Source organism: Genypterus blacodes, unplaced genomic scaffold (genome assembly GCF_046128005.1).
Source record: "Genypterus blacodes isolate CSIRO-AG114 ecotype Tasmania unplaced genomic scaffold, CSIRO-AGI_Gbla_v1 ptg000133l_1, whole genome shotgun sequence".
NCBI lineage: Eukaryota > Metazoa > Chordata > Actinopteri > Ophidiiformes > Ophidiidae > Genypterus > Genypterus blacodes.
Genome location: NW_027466935.1, coordinates 8342501 through 8362614, shown reverse-complemented (window position 1 = coordinate 8362614; position 20114 = coordinate 8342501). Strand labels below are relative to the sequence as shown.

General features: G+C 45.8%; 1 protein-coding gene across 1 annotated transcript in view; it reads right to left on the bottom strand.

Moving 5' to 3' along the window:
- Nucleotides 1-6359: 6359 nt before the first annotated feature.
- Nucleotides 6360-20114, bottom strand: part of epha5 (EPH receptor A5) — a 45009-nt gene continuing 31254 nt past the window's right edge. The window contains exons 6-19 of the mRNA XM_076163871.1: nt 19576-19700; nt 18264-18353; nt 17755-17824; nt 17426-17528; nt 16797-16864; nt 15790-15915; nt 14578-14763; nt 14243-14304; nt 12652-12719; nt 12275-12416; nt 11179-11328; nt 8365-8558; nt 7143-7307; nt 6360-6522 (exon numbers count right to left, since the gene is read on the bottom strand). Of these exons, the coding sequence (XP_076019986.1) occupies nt 6411-6522; nt 7143-7307; nt 8365-8558; nt 11179-11328; nt 12275-12416; nt 12652-12719; nt 14243-14304; nt 14578-14763; nt 15790-15915; nt 16797-16864; nt 17426-17528; nt 17755-17824; nt 18264-18353; nt 19576-19700 (1661 nt within the window). The 3' untranslated portion in view covers nt 6360-6410. The remainder of the gene's footprint in view (nt 6523-7142; nt 7308-8364; nt 8559-11178; nt 11329-12274; nt 12417-12651; nt 12720-14242; nt 14305-14577; nt 14764-15789; nt 15916-16796; nt 16865-17425; nt 17529-17754; nt 17825-18263; nt 18354-19575; nt 19701-20114) is intronic.

Genomic DNA, 20114 nt, shown 5'->3' with positions numbered 1-20114 from the left:
AGCTCTCTTCCTTCAAGCCGCTGATACAGAGGTTTTTTGTAATAGCCACACTGATGGTGTGATGGCTAATTTCACCTTCATACCATATGTGTGTGTGTGTGTGTGTGCATGTGCGTGTGTGTAATAATCACCTTGAGCCATACTGGCAGTGGATTCCCCAAGAGAGCAAGCAGGCGTGATTTGACATCATACCACACACACACCAGCACACACAGTCATTTGGTGGTGATATTTACATACAAGGTAGCACTGTAAGAGTTTCACCTTCACACATTATTCAAGGTTATAATAAAAATCATACTCATGTGTGCATTAATCCGTTCTCTATCATCATATGATAGCGAATATATGGCAAAAATACTCAATATGAACTGTTCATCATTGTTTGTTTCATATGGAGGGCTGAAAAAAGACAAAATCTTTGCTATCATCTAAACAAAGATATTGAAGCTAAAATGCATAAACATTTTTAGCACAAGACATATAAAACAAACGTGTGGTTTGAGTGGCCAGCTTGAAGGAAGCATTTCATCCTTTCACATGTGAGCCTGGTAAAGCTGCCACGCGTTCATACATTTTACTGTATATGAGAGGGAAAGCTCAGTAAAGTCAGCAGCGTCTGACAGCCACAGACACATCATTGCCAGGTCTTGCATCACTGCATTTAACATATAATGCATTTCACTATTGCCATAACCCATGAATGAAAATCGCTTCAGGAGGTTTAATATTAAATTTTATATGCTTCATAGTTTGTCCTTTTCTTCACATTTCAATTTGTTTCTACCAGTTGCTGCCTTCCTCCAGTCTCCAACAAGACAAAGAGAGAAATTACCAGCAGCTTCTGTTGCTACCAGGAGAAATAGAATCTCAACCACTAAACGGCGTCTAACGGCGCGGATGGGACACATCTTTTTAGCAATCAGATTGTTTGGCTAAAAAAGCTTATTACATAAAAACCAACAAGGGCTATAATAGCAGCGCAAACACCACATATCCTAATCAACTATGATACAATCGTGTCCGTAGCTCGTAACTTGGCCTATTATCATATAAACAATGAGCACCAATACACCTTGATGGATCCATAACAAAACACAAGGACACACAACCTCTGGTAAGCTGTGTGTCAGGGGAAATGATACTAATTGCAAAGTGTCCTATTTCTCACAGCTAAAATACACATGTACTGCAGGCGTACGTCCCAACAATGTTCGTTAAATCTCCTCACATGTGGATTTGTTACAAGGTTTTAAAGGATCCCATCAGATGTGTATGGATGCGGCTCTGCTCTAGCTGCTTCCATGAATAACGAAACGCTTCCTTATGCATAAGCAGCGAGTACATCAGACATTTAAACCACATGGCGAGCTGATTTTGTAACATTTTTATTGCAAAAATATAGAATTTGATACACACTACAAAAACATCAACACAAACATAACACATGACAGTCTCAAAGACAAACCAATAGCACATCAATAGTTAAGTATTTTTACTGTGCTTTCAATGAATCACAAAACAGTTATTCAGTTGTTTAAAACCTTATGTGTGTGTTATTAATCACATGATTATTGTCTTTGACCAGGGGAAAACATGTGGACTTCTGCATGATACTGTGAAGAAAGAGCTGCACATTTTTCCCAATCAAGGATGTCACAACTGACTGATCTGTAGCCGCGTTTCTCTTCCTGAGACGTTAACTGTCGGGCTCCCGAGTGGGCGGAGTCATAGGTAATGAAAGTATCTTGAATCTCATCACAATGCAGATTGAGGGAAATCTGGATAATTGAATTGTTTCATCACAATTTCATTGCCATTTAAATACATTTTCTTTGTAAAGGTGTTACTTCCAGAACAGCTGCAGTTCAACTCGCTCTGTATCAACCTTTCCAACCACACATGTTGACCATGATAAAACTGTCTTTAAACCATTCAGATGTCAGTGCAACCTCATCTTATATGATAATATCATGTATATCTCCATGCACTGGTGTATGGAATAAGTTTTTTGCTCATAATATCTGGTATTGCTTTTATACATTTGCTAGAGTTCAGCCAACCTTCCATTAAAATAGCGTCAGCAGTGCTTTGACTGAAGAACCAAATTCAAGAAATGTGACTGAACCAAACTTGTGTAAATTAGTTCTTCTTCCTCTGAAAGACCGTTTCAAACACTTAAGTCTTCCGTTTGGACATCACACCAAATTTGCAATGTAATGTTATTTGACACTGTGAAATTGGCTCCTGTATAAACATTTGACTGCATGGCTGATGGAGGTCGAGCCTAGCCACTGTGACAGTCACTGCTGAGAAACACATCAATAAATCTTTACAAGCTGGTTTGCTGCTGTGCTTTGTTTCTTCCTCCTGAATCAGAATTGCTTAGTGTGAGGCGGCCGGGTCAGAATCACGCCATCGCAAAAGCGCTGAAACTATGCAATTCTAATTAATAGTTATTTCTCGCAGCAATGCCCATCAACGAAAATGTATATTTATTGTTGTTTCGCAATGACAACAAATCAATAGCTGTTTTCTACACATTTGTACTTAGCGGTGATGCTGAAATGCCAGCGACAGTCTCTGACACATTGTCTTGCTGACGTTTGTTGACATCATAAGCGAGTGCTATTAACCTTTTATACATAATGATGTCATCCACTCACAGTCCTAAATACATTTTGTCAAACCGTGTGCTTATGTTCGGAAAGGTGTATCATTGTGCCAAAGACGAGAAAATTGTGCTTTACATAAATTATATTTTCGATGTCCATTTTTGAAAATATTTGCAACGTGTCAAATCTCACACCATGGACAATTTGAAGTGATATCATCAGCATCAGGTAATACAGTAGTTGTGTAAGAAATAAGAAGAAAAAAAAGAAACATTTGACACTAGAAAGTCAGTCACCTATACACATTGGAGTCAAACAAAAGGGCTTCCTTGTAAAGTGCAAATTAAATTAGTTCCAACATACACGTCGTCTGACATTCTCGTTATTGCCTGTAGATATTGTCGGCAAGATAATTACACGTAGAAAGTTGGGGCACAGCATTTTGGCAGGGGAGGAGATAATGGTGCTTATGAGAGGCACTTGTAAGGGTGTATGGTTCACCAATTGTTCAGGCCCCAGGCATACTGTTTTAAGTTTGGTAATAGTAAGAGTGGTTGTAAAAAGCCAATAGCATGAATTTTCAGAGTGTGTGTGTGTGTGTGCGTATGTGTAGCGGGGGCGTTAAAACACTGTAATCTAAAACATGCTGTGTTGTAAAATGAAAGCCCCCAGCACAATCACTTTGACTGTACATGCCTTTGTGTTGTCTAATATAAAGGTACATTATATTGTTGATGCATTCCCTCTAAATTAAATATCTGCATAGCCACAATAGTCCCACAAAACTTAACGCCACCGCCAGACTTCCTCCCATTGTTGTGGTGTATAACTGTACACGTTTCACAGCTAAATATTCATCTACGTGGGCCAGAACTGCTCTTTTAACACTTCCTGCCAGATTCCTTGAGATTTAGAGACTGTTTAAAACATTAGGTGCCAATCAAAGTGACTCATTCTGCATCTTTGAAGACAAAAGAAAGAGACTGAATAAAAACTGTGAAATATGGCATAAAAAGGGAAATATGAATAGCTGCTGTTCTATTAAACCGTATAATTATAGAGACAAGCCAAATCCCAAAAGTAAGAACTGAAGACTGAGGAGACTATGCAGATGTTTATCTTTCAAGCAAACTCTCATTTTGATAGAACGCGTCAATGTGTTATATTAGACATTAGACATCATTTGTGACATCAGCCAATATCTAATTTGCTTGTGAGTGCCATGAGGATGCACTTGAATGAGATGAGCCTGTGTTTGATGTGGCTGTTAATGAAGTACCCTGGAAGTTAAATAAAGTTGTAAATGTTTAAAAGTAAAATATGTCGTCTAGCAAGTGGAACTAAAAACCGTTATGTACATTCTTCTTCTGTGTGCTTCTCATAGCTTCTCATACAGACGTGCACATGTCCCTTCCTTACCGCCGCTTATAAAACTAGCTTTACAATCTTGTTATCTTTCTACGTATCTTACAGCACAGCACCAGCAGCACACTCTGTTTATCTGAGAGAAAAATGAAGGTGTCATCTGCAAAGAGAATATATATCTACTGTTCCTACTGAGGTGATGACGGGCAAAATGTCGAGTAGTAACGTTTAACATACTATCCTCAAGTAAAGCAAGGGCTTGGTCATTGACATCATCGTATATCGCTTAGAAGTTCATAATCGATCCCTGTGTGCACTTCTCAGGAGTTTAGAGAAAATGAATTCATTAGTACGTGTCTCACTTTGGCGGCTGGACATTTTTCTTGGGCTTTCCCCAAAACCGTGAAAATGAAACACCATGACCAACAGCATGACATGACGCCTTGTTCTTCCTGCAGAACCCTTTGGGCCCCCTTAAACAGGGACGCCTAGAGGTGCCACTTGCCCCCACATGACAGCAGCTCCAGTCCAAGTAGCAGGAAAGCTGATTTGAAATGTTTGACACTACCTACTGCTGTGTACTACTCTGAGATGCTTGATCCTTACGTACGCCACTTAGTCCACGTGATGGCAGACAGAAGAAAAAATGCTCCCTGCTTTAAATTTATAATACATTATATACATAAAAGACATGTAAGCAGAGCTGCTCAATAGTTGAGAGAGTCGAACACAGAAGTGTATTATGATGAAACACAAACCATCCATAGATTTTGCACACAGTAAATAAATAGATCGATATCGCCTCCTTGTTCTCAGGATTCCCAGGAGAGGTTTACTGTATAGTGACGAGCAAAGCGAATGAGCAGTGGAGAGGCTCGGCATGTTGAACTGAACGGATTGCCGTGGGCTGTTTGCAGTTCCTGAAGGTGGTTGGGATGAGTGAAGGCTCCATGAATCTGAGTGAAGGCTCCACCGGAGTCTCAGCTAAGACTCCACCGGAATATGAGCCAAAGTCTCACGAGAATCCCAGTGAATATTTCCACGAGATTCCGAGTGGCAGTTCTGCTTCTGATTCCCTTAGGATTTATTGAACGTTGTGTCATAATACCAGTGATCCATTGGGATTGGGATTGTTCTTGTATGAGGGTTCGACTGAGGGTTTCCGTAAGATCCTGTATGAAGGTTCCATATGAATACATGAAGCTCAGAACCTGTGTGAGGAAACCCGATGAAAGGATTCATTAGATTCTCTGGAGGCCTTCTGTTAAAACATGTATGAAGTTTCCATTAGACTATGAAGGAATGTCCCATTAACTTGCTGTGTGGATTATCAGAGCTGAGTGAGTACTGTTTGAACTCATCAAGATCAGTGTGATTGGAGTGGAGATTCCTAGAGATTCCTTCAGCACACACACACCAGGAAGCCTGCTGGGTCTCGTTTACAATCTGCAGCCTCATTTAAGAAGCTTGTTTTAAGTATCAGAATGGCTCTGTGCCACATTCTGTCCCTTATTTGTGTAGTGCTTTACATTCAGCATGGAGAGCAGAGAAAGAGAATATCTGAGTGCCTATTGCGAAGATGTTCATTAGGATCCAGGACAAATACAGTTCATAGCCAGCAAAGTTTCAGCTCTGCTTGACACAGATGTAGAATTTCCACATCATGAGTTTAAACCTCTTTCAAACTCCGATTGAACTCTCTTGTCTTGCATTGCATTGAGTAACGGATTACACGGTGCTGAATAGGAGTCTGGACCTTGTGGATTTGTAGAGTGACTTTACAAGTGCAGTCTCATAACATGAAGACCTGCCTGAGGCCCGGACAATAAAAGCCAAAGCACATCCAAATGACGAAACGCCCCTTGGTCCATCATTACAACGTTACCCCGCCTGAGAACGTGTTCAATTCAGAGACGCAGTCAGAGGGATTCAGTGCTGCTCAGATGTGCGGCGCTCACCTGATCGCCTGAGACGGGCTTAAAAAGTTTACTTTGAGCCGACTGCATTAAACTCCCTATATGCCGTAGAGCCAGAAGGTGCTCGATGTTCTCCCAGTCACATCTGCAGGCTGAGTTTCATGTTTGATCTGAGAGAATCCAAACAAGAGCAAAGAGATGCCGGAATCTTCCCAGATTTAGACGGATATAATTAGAATGAAGCATCTCCGGTTCTGTCGCCACTTCACTTCGCTTCGGTTTGGTTTTAGCTCTGCAACGACTTCACAACCAAACTCACAACAGTAACGAGAGGAGGATCCTTCAGTCTCCTTCAGTTTCATGCCAACTGGGTTTTCTCGTCCATAGAAAGTGCCTACGTAGGTCCAACAGCAAATCTGAGAAACAGGTCTTTTCATCACTTAGGTCCATATTCTGTGTGTGGGTGTGTGTGCGTGTGTGCGTGCGTATGTGTGCCTTTGCCTGTGCGTCTGAGTCAGATGTTTACGGCAGAGTTGATGGTGTTCATATGGACTCTCATCTCCTGGATATTAGTGATGATTTTCTTCTGATGTCCCGCCAGGTTCACTCCCACTCTGCGCAAATCCCTGTAAAACATGAAAACAAGTATCAAACACGGCCGAGCTGCATCAGAGGATAGAGCATGTAAACAAAATGTGTTTGGCACTAAAACAAACTTGGCATCGGGAGAAACTCTGACTAAGTGGATGCAATTACAATTACACAACTCTAGGGGCGTAGACAGTACCGCTGCTACTGTACATTTATTGTCACTATATATTTATATAGTGTAGTATAATATAATATATATATATATTTAAATTCCGGCACAGCTTTGTCGTACTTTATCTCCCAAATGATTTGGATTACAGGAGCGTAATGTTTTTACCTCGTGTTTTAATTTCATACCTGATTAAAAGTGAGAGCTTTTACACTTTTACATTACAACACAATCCTCACACAAAAAACAACTTTGACGGAGACAATTACATTACTGAATAATTAAAAGAAAAATTGAGCAGATGTCTCAAGTAAACAGAGTTAATAGTCTTCCCGGTTTCATAGTCTGACAAGCATGTAATAGATCCTGCCTCCTCATTTTCCAGTTAAGGATATGGCTAATGCTGTTAGGTTTAATTCGTCGCCATTGTTATTATTCCAGGTCAAATGGACGGAGTGGACTGAGGTGCTGTGCTCGTGGTCTTACTCTGATGTCATCTGAGCCACCTTGTCCAGTGAGGAGTAGCCGCCCTCCACGAAGAGCTCAGTGTAGCGGCCCATCTTGATAGAGTCCAGCCACTCGCCTATGGTCTGGCTCACCGTGCAGCTGTCCGCTTCCAGGCTGGTGTGTTCCACTAACAGGTTGGACACTCTGATAGAAGGAAGAACAAGAAGAAGAAGACAAAGTGTTCTTAAAGCAGATTAAAGGGTCTCATCAGGACCAGATCAGTGGACGGTTTAATCAATCGCAGACCGGGACACTTGCTTGATTACACGAGTTCACCCTCCCCTCTGAACTCTTTGTCATTCCGCTCACGTGCCGCGCTAACAATAGCGTTGGCTGCGATCAAATGAAAAAAACGTGTTCGCTTGCAAATAATATTCTCCACGCAGGGACGTCATGTGAAACACAGGGCGGGCGTGTCGGAGTCCCCTTCATCTGACAGACTGTCATAGGTTATTACATGGGCTATTAGATATGGTATTGATTCATGAGTCTCAGTGTGTGTGTGTGTGTGTGTGTGTGTGTGTGTGTGTGTGACAGACAGAGTGGAAAGGAGAAGAATAGAAACAGAGACCCCACAGTGTTTTATTCCCTCTGCAAAGAAAATGAGGTAATAAGGGCGTCTGACTAAATGTGGCCTTTTTAAAGCTCATAGCCACTTCATGACATTATACACAATTACAATGCATATGTGTAGTGAGGGAATACTAATTGGATGTTCAAATGTTGGGATAAGAAGAAAACACCCCACTGACTACAATTCACACTAATGTGTAATTCTGCAGCTTTTGTTCGCCTGCACACTGCAGTCACACACACACACTGCAGTCACACACACACACTCTCATGTCCATTCCATTTTAATTAACAACACTTGAACACTCGACCCTATTTACATTTCATCACAAAACCCTGATGAGTCTTTACTCTTGCACTGCTCCATTTAATTAACTTCATAATGCAAAGAATCTATTCAGTATTGATTCAATAAATGAATCAGTGAAACATTACGTTGACTTTACACTCATCACTTGGATGTGGCAATAAAGCAAAGATTTAAGAAGTAAATGATCAAATAAAAAAGGATTAGGATCTTAAATGGATTTTCTCTTTGTATTGGCCTTGGAAACACACTCCGGTAGGTTTTGTTCTCGTTTGTAGACCGTTGTTGACATGTCGTGTTGCCGTGCGTGCGACTTCCTACCTGTGTGAGGAGTTGACCAGGCTTTTCAGCGAGCTGGGGTTGCGGATGAGTTTGTCAAGCAGACAGACAATCTCATCGAACTTGGGCCGGCTGCTTCGCTCTCGCTGCCAGCAGTCCATCATTAGGTGGTAGAGCGCCTCGGGGCAGTCCATAGGACCAGGCAACCGATAGCTCTCCTCAACCGCCTTTATTACCTGCAGGGATGAGATGTGTAGAGATGGAGCGGACAGAGGAAGACGGGAGGAGGAGGAAAATGCTGTTAATAGAAAGGCCGGAGCCGATTCACACGGAGAATAACAAACACTGGCAAAGAAAAAGAAGACGTTTAATTCATGGTGAAGGACCGTGGAGAGGATGTAGAGGCCGCCGGTTGAGGCACAGGCCTCAACTTCAGACACAAACTGTGGTCCGCACCTACACTCACTCATCAACAGTTTAATCGGAACTCTTATTCGCCGACCTTTGGAATTACGAGCCGACTGTGGACTTGAACGCAAACTTGAGAAATTGAGGGCCCGAATCCATAATCCTGGCTCTGATGTTTCCCCCTCGCCCTGACAGCTCGCAGATCGCTTACTTATGGATATGACGGCTGTGTGTTCCGGTTTCCGTAACAAACCTAACAAGGCAGGGTAAAGGAGGGAATTCTGTCCGTGTGTTTTTAATAGTGTTTGAATCCAGCTCCGGCGGTTTGGTTGAGAAGTTTATTGGGAGATTTGGGAGGCGAGTCGGCTCCAATTCACCTCAAACAAACAGCAAAGAATCTACCAGCTGTGTGAATTATAGAAGACAGAGTACAACAACACACACACATACATATTAGGTGTGTATACTTTTACATAATGTGTGTGTGTGTGTGTATGTGTGTGTGTAAAGTTTGGAAAAAGTCAATAAGTCATTTCCAGGCTGGAGGTGAAGCCATCAGCTGGTTTCTGCACCTGAACCAGCAGGTCAACCAGCTTCATAACAACACGGCGGAGAGAAACTGTGTCTGTAATAATGTATGATGGTTTTGACAATGTGGAAGTTGAAGCATCTATTAGTGCTTCGAGGCTGCCAAGGTTATGTTACAGGAAGTGTGAGCGCTCCTAAGTAAAAACCCTCAATCTGGCTCCAGGGGTGTCGCTTGTACCTGAACCCCAAGCGCTCCGACCTGCATCAAGTCTGCCAGGGAAGAAGACGGCAAGAAGACGACGTTTGTTCATTTTGATACACACGTCGTGGCCCAGATAATCGTTTTGGCGAGTAACAAGATGCGGCGGCGGCGTCGTTGAATGTTTTTTCGGGACAAATTGAATCAAATCCACTCTGAGAACCTGCAGAGGAAGAAACAGGCGGGAAGCTCCGGCTGCCAGCGCGGGAGGGAGGGAGGGAGGGAGGGAGGGAGGCTGCAGGGAATTGATTTTGTTGAGTTCATGACAGCTTTTACTCGTGTCAGAATTCACACAATAGACTGACATGATAGGGCTCAGCACGCACGCACGCACACGCACACGCACACACACACACACACACACACACACACACACACACACACACACACACACACACGTACGAGTGAAAGAGAGCAGTGTAGCATCAAATCATTGCGGTGTGCCGAGTGGGAGAGGAGCAACACACCACTGACTGGCAGGGAGGAAAGATCAGAGAGAGAGAGAGAGGGGGAGAGGGGGAGAGAGAGAGAGAGGGGAAAGAGGAAGACAAAGAGGAAGGACAAGAGGATGGAAAGACAGCAGGAAGAGATCAGGTTTTTGAGAGTGAAAGGAGAGTGCAACACGAAAAGGGAAGGAGAGGCAGAAGCGGCGAAAAGGACAGGTAGAGAGAGAGAGAGAGCGAGAGAGAGAGAGAGAGAGAGGTTTTTTCCGTGCAGATCAGACGAAATCTGCCGTAACACTTTCAATTAAACATCAAACGTCTTCACCTCTCCTTCCCCTCTGCTCTCATCTTCCTCTCCTCTCCTCCTCCTCCTCTCTCCATGTCTCGGAGACAAACAGCCTAATAACCAAAAGAGGGCAGGAGGAGGTGTCTGAAGCCGGGGAGGACGAGGTCATCGGCGGGGCGTGCGCGTGCGTGTGTGTGAGAAAGTGGAAGGGGGGGAAATTGGTGCGAGTATGTGTGTGATTACACATCTCTGTGTGACACGATTACTGCATCCCCATGGAAATGACCCTCGGGCCACCCTATGGGTGCCACACTCAGCTTCCTGTTTCATTAACCCTCTCACTCTTTCTCTCTTCTTCTTCTCTCTCTTCTTCTCTCTCTCTTCGTCTTCTCTAACTCCACAAACTCACTCCGTCTAAGCGTTTGGATAATGTTTTAGCAGAGCAACAAAACTCATCTATAAATCATTTCTCTGCGGCTGCTATAGAAGGTGAGGTGAATCTATACGTGCAGACGTATATACGGCGTTTCCTCCTGCCAGGCCTTTCTGCTGAGCACAGCAGCTGTGCGGGCGTTCACCTGTTTCACTCTTTCTGCTTACACGCTCCTTTCTCTGCACCCTGCGACGCCTGTGTGTGTTTCCTTTGCTGCCTCCCCCTCTCATTGTCCACACTTAGCGCCCGGCTTTTCATGGTAACAGGCCTCCCACGGCCCACTCACGCTCCGCTCAGCCTTCGGAGCCTGGAAACGCGGCGCACACACCTGCATGCTTCTCCATCTTAATCCCCCACATTTTCCACTGTAATGGGAAGTGTGTTGCTCCGTGTCTGCGGGGGGGGGGGCCCTCGAGTTCAAGGTAAGGGGAAGCGGGAAAACGAAATTGCCGGTAGTCTGCGTGTGTGTGTGTGTGTGTTAGATTCATATCAAACTTACATCTTGGTTGGACATCTCCCAGTAAGGCCTCTCCCCGTATGACATCACTTCCCACATGACGATCCCGTAGCTCCAAACGTCGCTGGCTGACGTGAACTTCCTGTACGCGATGGCCTCCGGCGCCGTCCAGCGGATGGGAATTTTCCCGCCCTGCAGGGAGACAAGGAGGAGAAGCGTTCACACGTCTCGTCTCAACTAAATTGGATCAGCTTTTATTGAAGTCACGTTTCCTCTCTGCTCATCTGGTGAATGAGACGTTTACATCAACCAGGACTTCAGAGCCACGCTTGAGCAAATATACGGCGTATAACACACACACACACACACACACACACAGCTGCAGCCATTCAGAAGGCTCACATTATAGACGGAATGAACGTCTTAATTGAGACATTTCTGCCCCATGTGGTCCAACTTACAATTATACTGATGAATACCAATTTGGGAATACATTCACACTTCACTTTTACTTCGCAAAATCCCTGTCCTAACTGTCTGGGGGCTTGAACATTCCTCCACTCTTCCCTCCCTCGTCTTCATTATGGCGCTTTGAGAGTAAAGATAGAAACGGCGACTGCTGAGCTCCAGAGGAAGCGGAGACGCGTGGAGGCTGATGAGGGCTAAAAATTAACGCGTTGCGTTTCACGGACGTGTTTGCCTCGTGATTACTTGAGTGGTGTGAAGTGTTTCTCTCTGCTCTGTCAGAAGGAGGCGGGGGGGAAGCTGGAGAGCCCAACGCCCAGAGGTGAGTGACAGGATATTTGGCGCCCAGGCTGCGAGCCTCGGTGCTAATTGAGTGCTGTGGAGACGGAGCGCAGCACTAATTGGACTTCCTCCTGCAAGAGGCAACCTGTCTGTGGCTGACAGGACCCCACACAGCTCAATTTAAAAAGCCCTGCTGCTGCCTCTGCTCCAAGTGTGTGTGTGTATGTGTGTGTGTTTACGTTTGTGTTTGTGCAGCGGGTGTTGGCATCGGAAAACTTTCATGAACACAACATTAAATATAAATGTCTGACAAAAAAACTACAGCGTGCCCTCTACATCTCTACCTCACACACACACACACACACACACACACACCCACACACAGTCTCACCCGTGTTGTGTATGCAGCCTCAGGGTCGTCTTCCAACACTCTGGACAAGCCAAAATCAGAGACTTTACACACCAGGTTGCTGTTGACCAGGATGTTCCGAGCTGCGAGGTCTCGGTGGACGTATCCCATATCAGACAGGTACCTGCGCACACACACACACACACACACACACACACACACACACACACACACACAGAGCCCACATGAGGCAAAATGTTCAGGAGTACATTACAGAGTAGCAGTGTGTGTACGTAGACAGGTTTACTCTTGACGCATTGGCTACACAGGTGGAGTTAACGTCAAGTCCTGTATATATATATATGTGTGTGTGTGTGTGTGTGTGTGTGTATGTGTGTGTGTGTGTGTTGTACGTGTACCTCATCCCAGATGCGATGCCTCGCAGCATCCCGACCAGCTGGATCACCGTGAACTGACCGTCGTTTTTCTAAAGACAGGAAACAGACAACAGTGATTTACCAGACAGTAACTTGTGACAAGCCAGCTCTGCAGTGATCCGGTGCTTCTCGGCTTGAGTGTATCTAAACTCAGTCTGCATTACACACACACACACACACACACACACACACAAACACACAGGGTCTTTAAGGTCTCCGCGCTTGGAAGCCGCTAACATTGACGGAAAACAGAAACAACAACATGTAGGTCAGTGACCGCCGCCGCCGCCGCACGCTCTGTGGGTTTGAAGGCGAGCGGTGGACAAACTGGGTCAGCTTTCCGGTTAATAGAGAAAAGAAGAAGAGTGAAGAAACGTCTGACCTCTCCTCCTTGAGAAACCACAGCTTTGCATTTTTGTTAATGGCGTCGTAAAAGTCGCCCTCCGGCAAGAAAGCGGCGCAGCCAAACCGCTCGCTGGTAATTAGCCAAGCTGTGATTTAGCGCCTTAGTGGCCAACACGTCCAACTTTGACTCGCAGTTCTGTCGTCCAGCACTGGAGGACATTTTCCACGCTTGAACAGAAAAATCAAATTCTTCTTTGGTTTCCACAATAACTTGTTCCTCAAACTTTCGATGCCTTGCTCAAGGGTGACCCGAGTCTCACCCTGCTTTAAGCGTCCACCCTCCGCCCTCCCTCGCCTCCTATCTCCACCAGCAGACACGGAGCTGCCGCCAAAACCTCTGAGTGAACCGAAAATAGCTCTAACTTGAGTTTCTATCGCTCATCCAGAGCGTGTAAGTCTGAACATCCCACTTATAAGTCAAATAAGACGTGGAGGCCAAGCTGCAGGTTATAAGTCTTCCTTACGCCGCCGCCGTGTCCACAGGCGGAGACAGTTAATCCGCCCGGTCGGAGCCCCGTGGTCTCCTCACGCCTCTGTGGCCTCACTTCAGCAGCCATGCATGTAATTACCTCTCCAGGTCTCTCGGCGGCTGCAGGGGCTGCCCGGCTCCACTGCCGTCTCCATCCTCTCCCCTCCAGGGTCACAGCACCGTCACGTCAGCACTTTTCCCCCTGACCGCATCTCTCTCCACACATCTCCCCCCCCCCCCTTCCTCCCTCTTTTGTCACGCGACCTCCTGCCTTTTTTTTGCAGATTAGCCAAGCAAGAGAATCCCGTCAGGTGAGATCTCTGCTTCGTCTCACCTTTCAAACACATCGCCGCCTCTCCCAAATTCGCACTCCTCTGTTCTAAAATATTCCGTCATCATCCGCACCAACCTCTCTCTCTCTCTCTCTCCTCTTGTCCTATTTCCATACCGGCAATTAACCTTGTCTGCCAGCTGAGAGTCACTGCTATTGTAATTAGCGAACAGACCGGAGAGCTGAGGAAGATTGATTTGTCAGTTCAGAGGTTTGCCAGCCTGCTGCTTCACCTTACCACCTTAAATCAGGCCTCTCCTTCTACAGCCAGTTCCAGAATATCTACACAACCTGGACACCATCGAGCCCTGGGAGCCTCCTCACAGCCCTGACTTCCCTCTCTCACCTCTTTGATTGTCCTTTCCTACCTTGAGGAAGGTGTCCAGTGACCCGTTCTCCATGTACTCGGTGATGATCATCACTGGCTTGCCTGAGAAGGAAAACACACATTAGGCTTTTTAATCCAAACAAAGGAAAAGTTCAGTCAAACTTCCACCAAATCAGATTCCTTCAAAAGTTTTCCTTCTTTGTTAGTAAAGTAACCATGACCACGTTCACCTAAATAACTAGAAAGTGTCAACATTTAACATTTCGATCTATAACACTGATGAAGCATTGACCAGAAACTCCGAGATGGAGATCAATTTGCTGACGACATGATGATGAGATGATGAAGATGATGGAAGACGAGCAGGCGACTCACTCTTGGTGACGACGCCCTCCAGACGGATGATGTTCGGATGGTTAAACTGGCCCATGATTGACGCCTCCCACAGGAAATCCCGCCTCTGCTGCTCCGTGTATCCGGCTTTCAAGGTCTTGATGGCGACCTGGATCTCCCTTTTCCCGGGCAGCCTGAGCGGCCCGCTGCACACCTCGCCAAACTCCCCTAAAAGCAAAGAGGCGGAGCTTAACAAGCAGATAATAGACAATACTTGACCTTCATACTGAATTACAATAATAGAATTAGGTGGTTTCCTATTCTATTCTATTCAGATTCTATATTAAAGTGATTGGTTACCGCTTTCCCTCATCTAGACGTGGTGTGTGTGTGTGTGTGTTCAGAGATCTGGATGCATTGTCTCAGAGGCTCAGAGCAGCACAGAATAGAAACGTGCCGATGACACCGATACCATTTCTGACTACAAAACGCTGGAAACATCTGCAGATTCGTCAACGCTGGCACACACACACACACATTTTTGTCATGCAAATAAAAATTGCAATTACCCATTTTCTGTCTGTGGGATTAGGGTTGCCATGCTACCAACGCGGTTTGATTTGCTCTCCCGGTGCCATCCAGGCGTCGCTCGATTCCAGCCTGAATGGCGAACATCACGGCGCTATTTATGGATTCATGAAGGGGGAGACCTCAAACACTGAGGGTGTTGAACTGAAGGACCTATTTAAATGCTGCGTACGCACGCTGCATATCAACACATTCATCAGACGAGCACAAACACCGTTTATAACCGTGTGAAGTGTCATTTCCTCCTACAATGCTTTGCTTAACTGGTTGCGTGTCAATTTGTGTCTCGACAGCAAGGTGCAATTATGAGCGTGACATTTTTAGGGCTGTGGTAAAATCTGCCACCGAGCACTTAGTGCAGCGGTAATGAGAAACTGGTTCTGGGAGTATTTATTAAATATTGTATATTGAATAACGCGACAAAAGCGACTGCAGGCAACTTCCTGTTCTTACTGAGCGCTGCATGTTTGGTTAAGAAAGCTTCGCCGCAGAAGATCAGAGGGGCCGATAATGAATTCTGTGATTTGTTATTCTGGTCAGATAGGCTCGGTAAAGATGCTGAAACAGTGCTTTCTTAAGGCGCGCGGACACGCACACCCACAAACACACACACACACACACACACACACACACACACACACACACACACCTGAGGGGGGGACTCACCGGCTCCGATGATCCTTTCGATGGAGATGAAGGAGACGTCGATCTCCTGGGCGAACTCGTGCACGGCCTGGTTGGGGTCCTCGTAGGTGAGCGGGTCGATGTAGGTGCGCACCCCCGGGAAATTTACTGCAGACACACAGACACACGCCATCATTACCATTTACACCTCGTTTACATATTTATTCAACCGTTACAGTGAAGCGTGGGTCCATGTGTGTGTGTGTGACGCTGTGAGTGATGATTTTACTTTAGCTCCATTAGAATCACAGCGATGTTCCATTTGATCCGTTTAGGTTCATGGGTTAAAATACAGCTGGTAAATAAAATGTCTAAAATATAACTTTGATACAAATGTGCAGTTATCTGTGTTTGCAAAATAACTCTTTAAATAGTCTGAACAGTTTAAGATGATTTTATTTCTCTTTTTATTTACTGCCTCAGTCACACACCAGTTGTAAATGCTTTTGATTGATTACTTAAACTCCGGCTTGTAAACCATCTAGACTCTAGAGGATGATGAGGATAAGGAGGGTTTCTAATAGAAAATAACCAAAACACTTCCACACCTCTCCTGGCCCAATTACAGGGCTTTACATGACATCACTCTTGACCTACATAACAGCTACATTTGACTTTGACATCATTTCACGCGATGATGCGACCCCGGATGTGTGACACCGCCACCGCTCCGGTTTGGCTCCGATGCCGACAGATGGGCAGAGACGAGAACCGAGCCAAGAGCGCGGCGACATATATGAAGCTGTCACCGCCTATAGACCTGTGTGTGTGTGTGTGTGTGTGTGTGTGTGTGTGTGTATCCTCTGCAGTGGAGTCGCACACACACTTCAGCTCCTATGCTAAAACACTGTCACACACTACCTCCAGGACAGACAAACTCTTCCAGACGATGACCGCCATCTGAACCCCCCCCCCCCCCCCCCCCACACACACACACACACACACACTCACATACACACACAAAGCCAGTCTGGGATCTCTGAACTCACTGTGGCCGTTGTGAAAGTGCATCTTCTCTTCCTCGGGATCCTGCTTGGCCTTGCTATAGCCGCAACGCCTGAAAGACACACACACACACACACACACACACACACACACACACACACACACACACACAGGGGTCATGTCCAAGTCTTATCCATCTCAAATCCCAGTTAAACAAGCCGGCTTGGCTAGAGGGGTTTGGTATGGTAGGTTTGAGGAGGGGCATCTGTGTGTGTGTGTGTGTGTGTGTGTGTGTGTGTGTGTGTGTGTGTGTGTGTGTGTGTGTGTGTGTGTGTGTGTGTGTGTATGTGTGTGTGTGTTTGCCTGAGGGCACAGTCAGTATTTGGTTTGCTGGATCCGATGAGTCAATGGGTTTTGAGCCTCAGTGCCCTCCAACTTCCTGCACGCACACGTCTGTGTTTGTTAGCCCGTACATGCATGAGTGCGCCTGTGGTGGCGTGTGCGAGTGTGTGTGTGTGTGTGGTGTCCACACATGCACTTGCAGACGGGTGGAGGGAATATGTGTGCAGATGTGCCTGCATGTGCCGATATGTACGCATACATGCATGGATGCCTGGTGTGTGTATTTAACCATGTCTGTGTGTGTGTGTGTGTGTGCTAGTGTGTGTGTTACCGTCCACTAAGCAGGAATCCAGCCACCACAGCCAGTAGGACTAAAGCCAATGTGACAGCCACCGCGACGATGGAAGCCTGAGCACGATCACTGCTGGCTGTTACTGCCAAGGAAAACAGGAGGGGTTAGACAGACACACACACACACACGAATACACACACACCCAGACACAAACACACACACACTCACACCTGACATCTGTTATCACCTACAAGTATAACTTTATTGTGCTGTCATGCAGGGAACACACTCTTTCTGTGTGTGTGTGTGTGTGTGTGTGTGTGTGTGTGTGTGTGTGTGTGTGTGTGTGTGTGTGTGTGCGCACTCACAGTAAGGGCTGGTCTGGAACTCAAACCGTCGACTGAACGCTCCATATCCGGCGGAGGTCCTGGCTCGTACCTGTGACAAATCACAACCCGTCGCGTCACATCAGCATATCGAATGATGTCATAGATGACACCGTGAGGCGACATCATCAAATCCCAGCGAAATTGCATGAAAACAAAAAGCATCTGGAATCTCAGGCAGCTCTAATTACAATCAACGCATCTGAACGCACAACGCTTCACCAGCTGCAGATTTCACACAAAGACTCCCACCCAACTCTGCAGGACACACACACACGCACACGCACACGCACACGCACACACACACACACACACACACACACACACACACATTTCCCTCAAAGATATGGAATCCATTCTTTATCGTGATGATTCTCTTTGTTCTGCGCCTCACACATTGAACAGTTTCTTCTTCTTCTTCTGCTCCTGGCTACTCTTCCTCTTTTCCCTTCTTATCTTTATGTATACATGCATTTCATATCGGCTCTGACCTGGAAAATGTAGACGGACGAGGGCTTCAGGCCTTCCACCACCATCTCCGTCTCCTTGGACTTAATGATGGTGTAGCTGGAGTCCTGCTCCTGCGGCGGAGAGAGAGAGAGAGAGAGAGAGAGAGAGAGAGAGAGACAGAGAGAGAGAGAGAGAGAGAGAGAGAGAGAGAGAGAGAGAGAGGGGTGATTACTGTCTGATCCTTCATATTGAACATTATGACCTTTAGAAGCTGCTGAATTCCACTTCTGCGTGTGAGCGTGAGGGTTGTGCGTGCGTGTGTGTGTGTGTGTTTGTGTGTGTGTGGCGGGATCGGTTTCCCAAATGTAACCACATCAGGTTTAAACACAGCTAAATGCCCCCTCCATTAGCACAGAGGCCATTAGCTAACCACTGACCACAGCCCTCCTCTCCTCTCCTTTATTCTTCTTCTCTGACCTTCCCAGAAAAGACGAAGACACCAGAGAGGAGAGAGGGACGATCGTCTGCGGGGGAGCATCAGATTGCGCTCGCTGCCCGGATCCAACGGCTTCTGTCGCGTCCTATTCACCCTTTTCTTTTTTGGTTCTCGTTGTTGAGGTGAACAGTTTTATAGGAGCGAAAACACTTCCAGGCAAACACACACAATGTGTCGGTGTGACAAAGGAGCCAAAGAGCAGAGCGGCACAAAGAGTTCAGCACCTCAATGAACTTTCAAAATAACAAACAACTGTGCAATTAAAATACCTGCAATGCGGCAAAATATGAGTTTAGGAAGGATAAAAGTACCAAATAAACTGATTTTCCCAGGAAATTGTGCGATAACGGCACAAATCCTGGACAGAATTTGATGTTTTTCTGTACTTTTTTGACACTGACAGCCAAGATGAAGGACTGTGACTAGTAACTCCAACACATCCCACTCCACACACACACACACACACACACACACACACACTGGAGACATAAACAGCACATGTATGTATAAACATGCGTACAAACGTCTAACAGTCACTGCGTCGGTTCCCAGCAGCAGAGGCCGGGCTGTTTGTGGGACGTAAATTGCCTCTCTTGAATCAACACTTCTTCTCCTCTGACAGCCTCAGCATTCATCTGTATCTCCCATTTAATATTCATAGGAGGGCCCTGGGCTGTGAATCCTTAAGAACAGACGCATCATCGCCTGGTCTGAGCTGTCAAACCCCCCGCTGAGCGATGGTGTTCTTATGTATAAAACATTTCTGAAGGGATGAAGTCCTGACAAAGCGTTTCTCACACTGTTTTGTAATTCTTGCGACAAGTAACCGCCCAAATTTTTTTTTTTTTTTTTAATACCTTTTCAAAGTATTTGATCTCGTACTCCAGGATGATGCCGTTGGGTCGGTCCGGCTCGGCCCAGGAGAGGCCGATGCTGCTCTTGCCGGCGTGACCTTTCCTGACCACGCTCACCGGAGAGGGCGCTAGAAACAAACACAGGGACACACACACACACACACACACAGATAAAAACACACTTTAACATAGTTCACTTTCTTTAACGTTGTGATATTTGCCATTCATATCCATATGTTGGTTCATCCTGCGACTCTACATCATGACAGATTTTCTAAAGCCAGACTACAGCGACATTACAAAAGTCTCAGACCAACGTTCCTGTTCTCATCATATCTCCTTTCCTCTTCAACCTTCCAGGTGAGAGAATGTTTCAGTTTCAGTTACTTTTTTGAAATCAGAGTTAATCGGTCATTTATTCTGTACATCCTGAAGTCAAGCGAGTGCCGTGTGTGTGTGTGTGTGTGAATTTGCATCCATCATCTCGGCCGTCCTGCTGTAACCTGAGCCGCGTCCCGTCTCTCAGAGGGACAGTTGGGGAG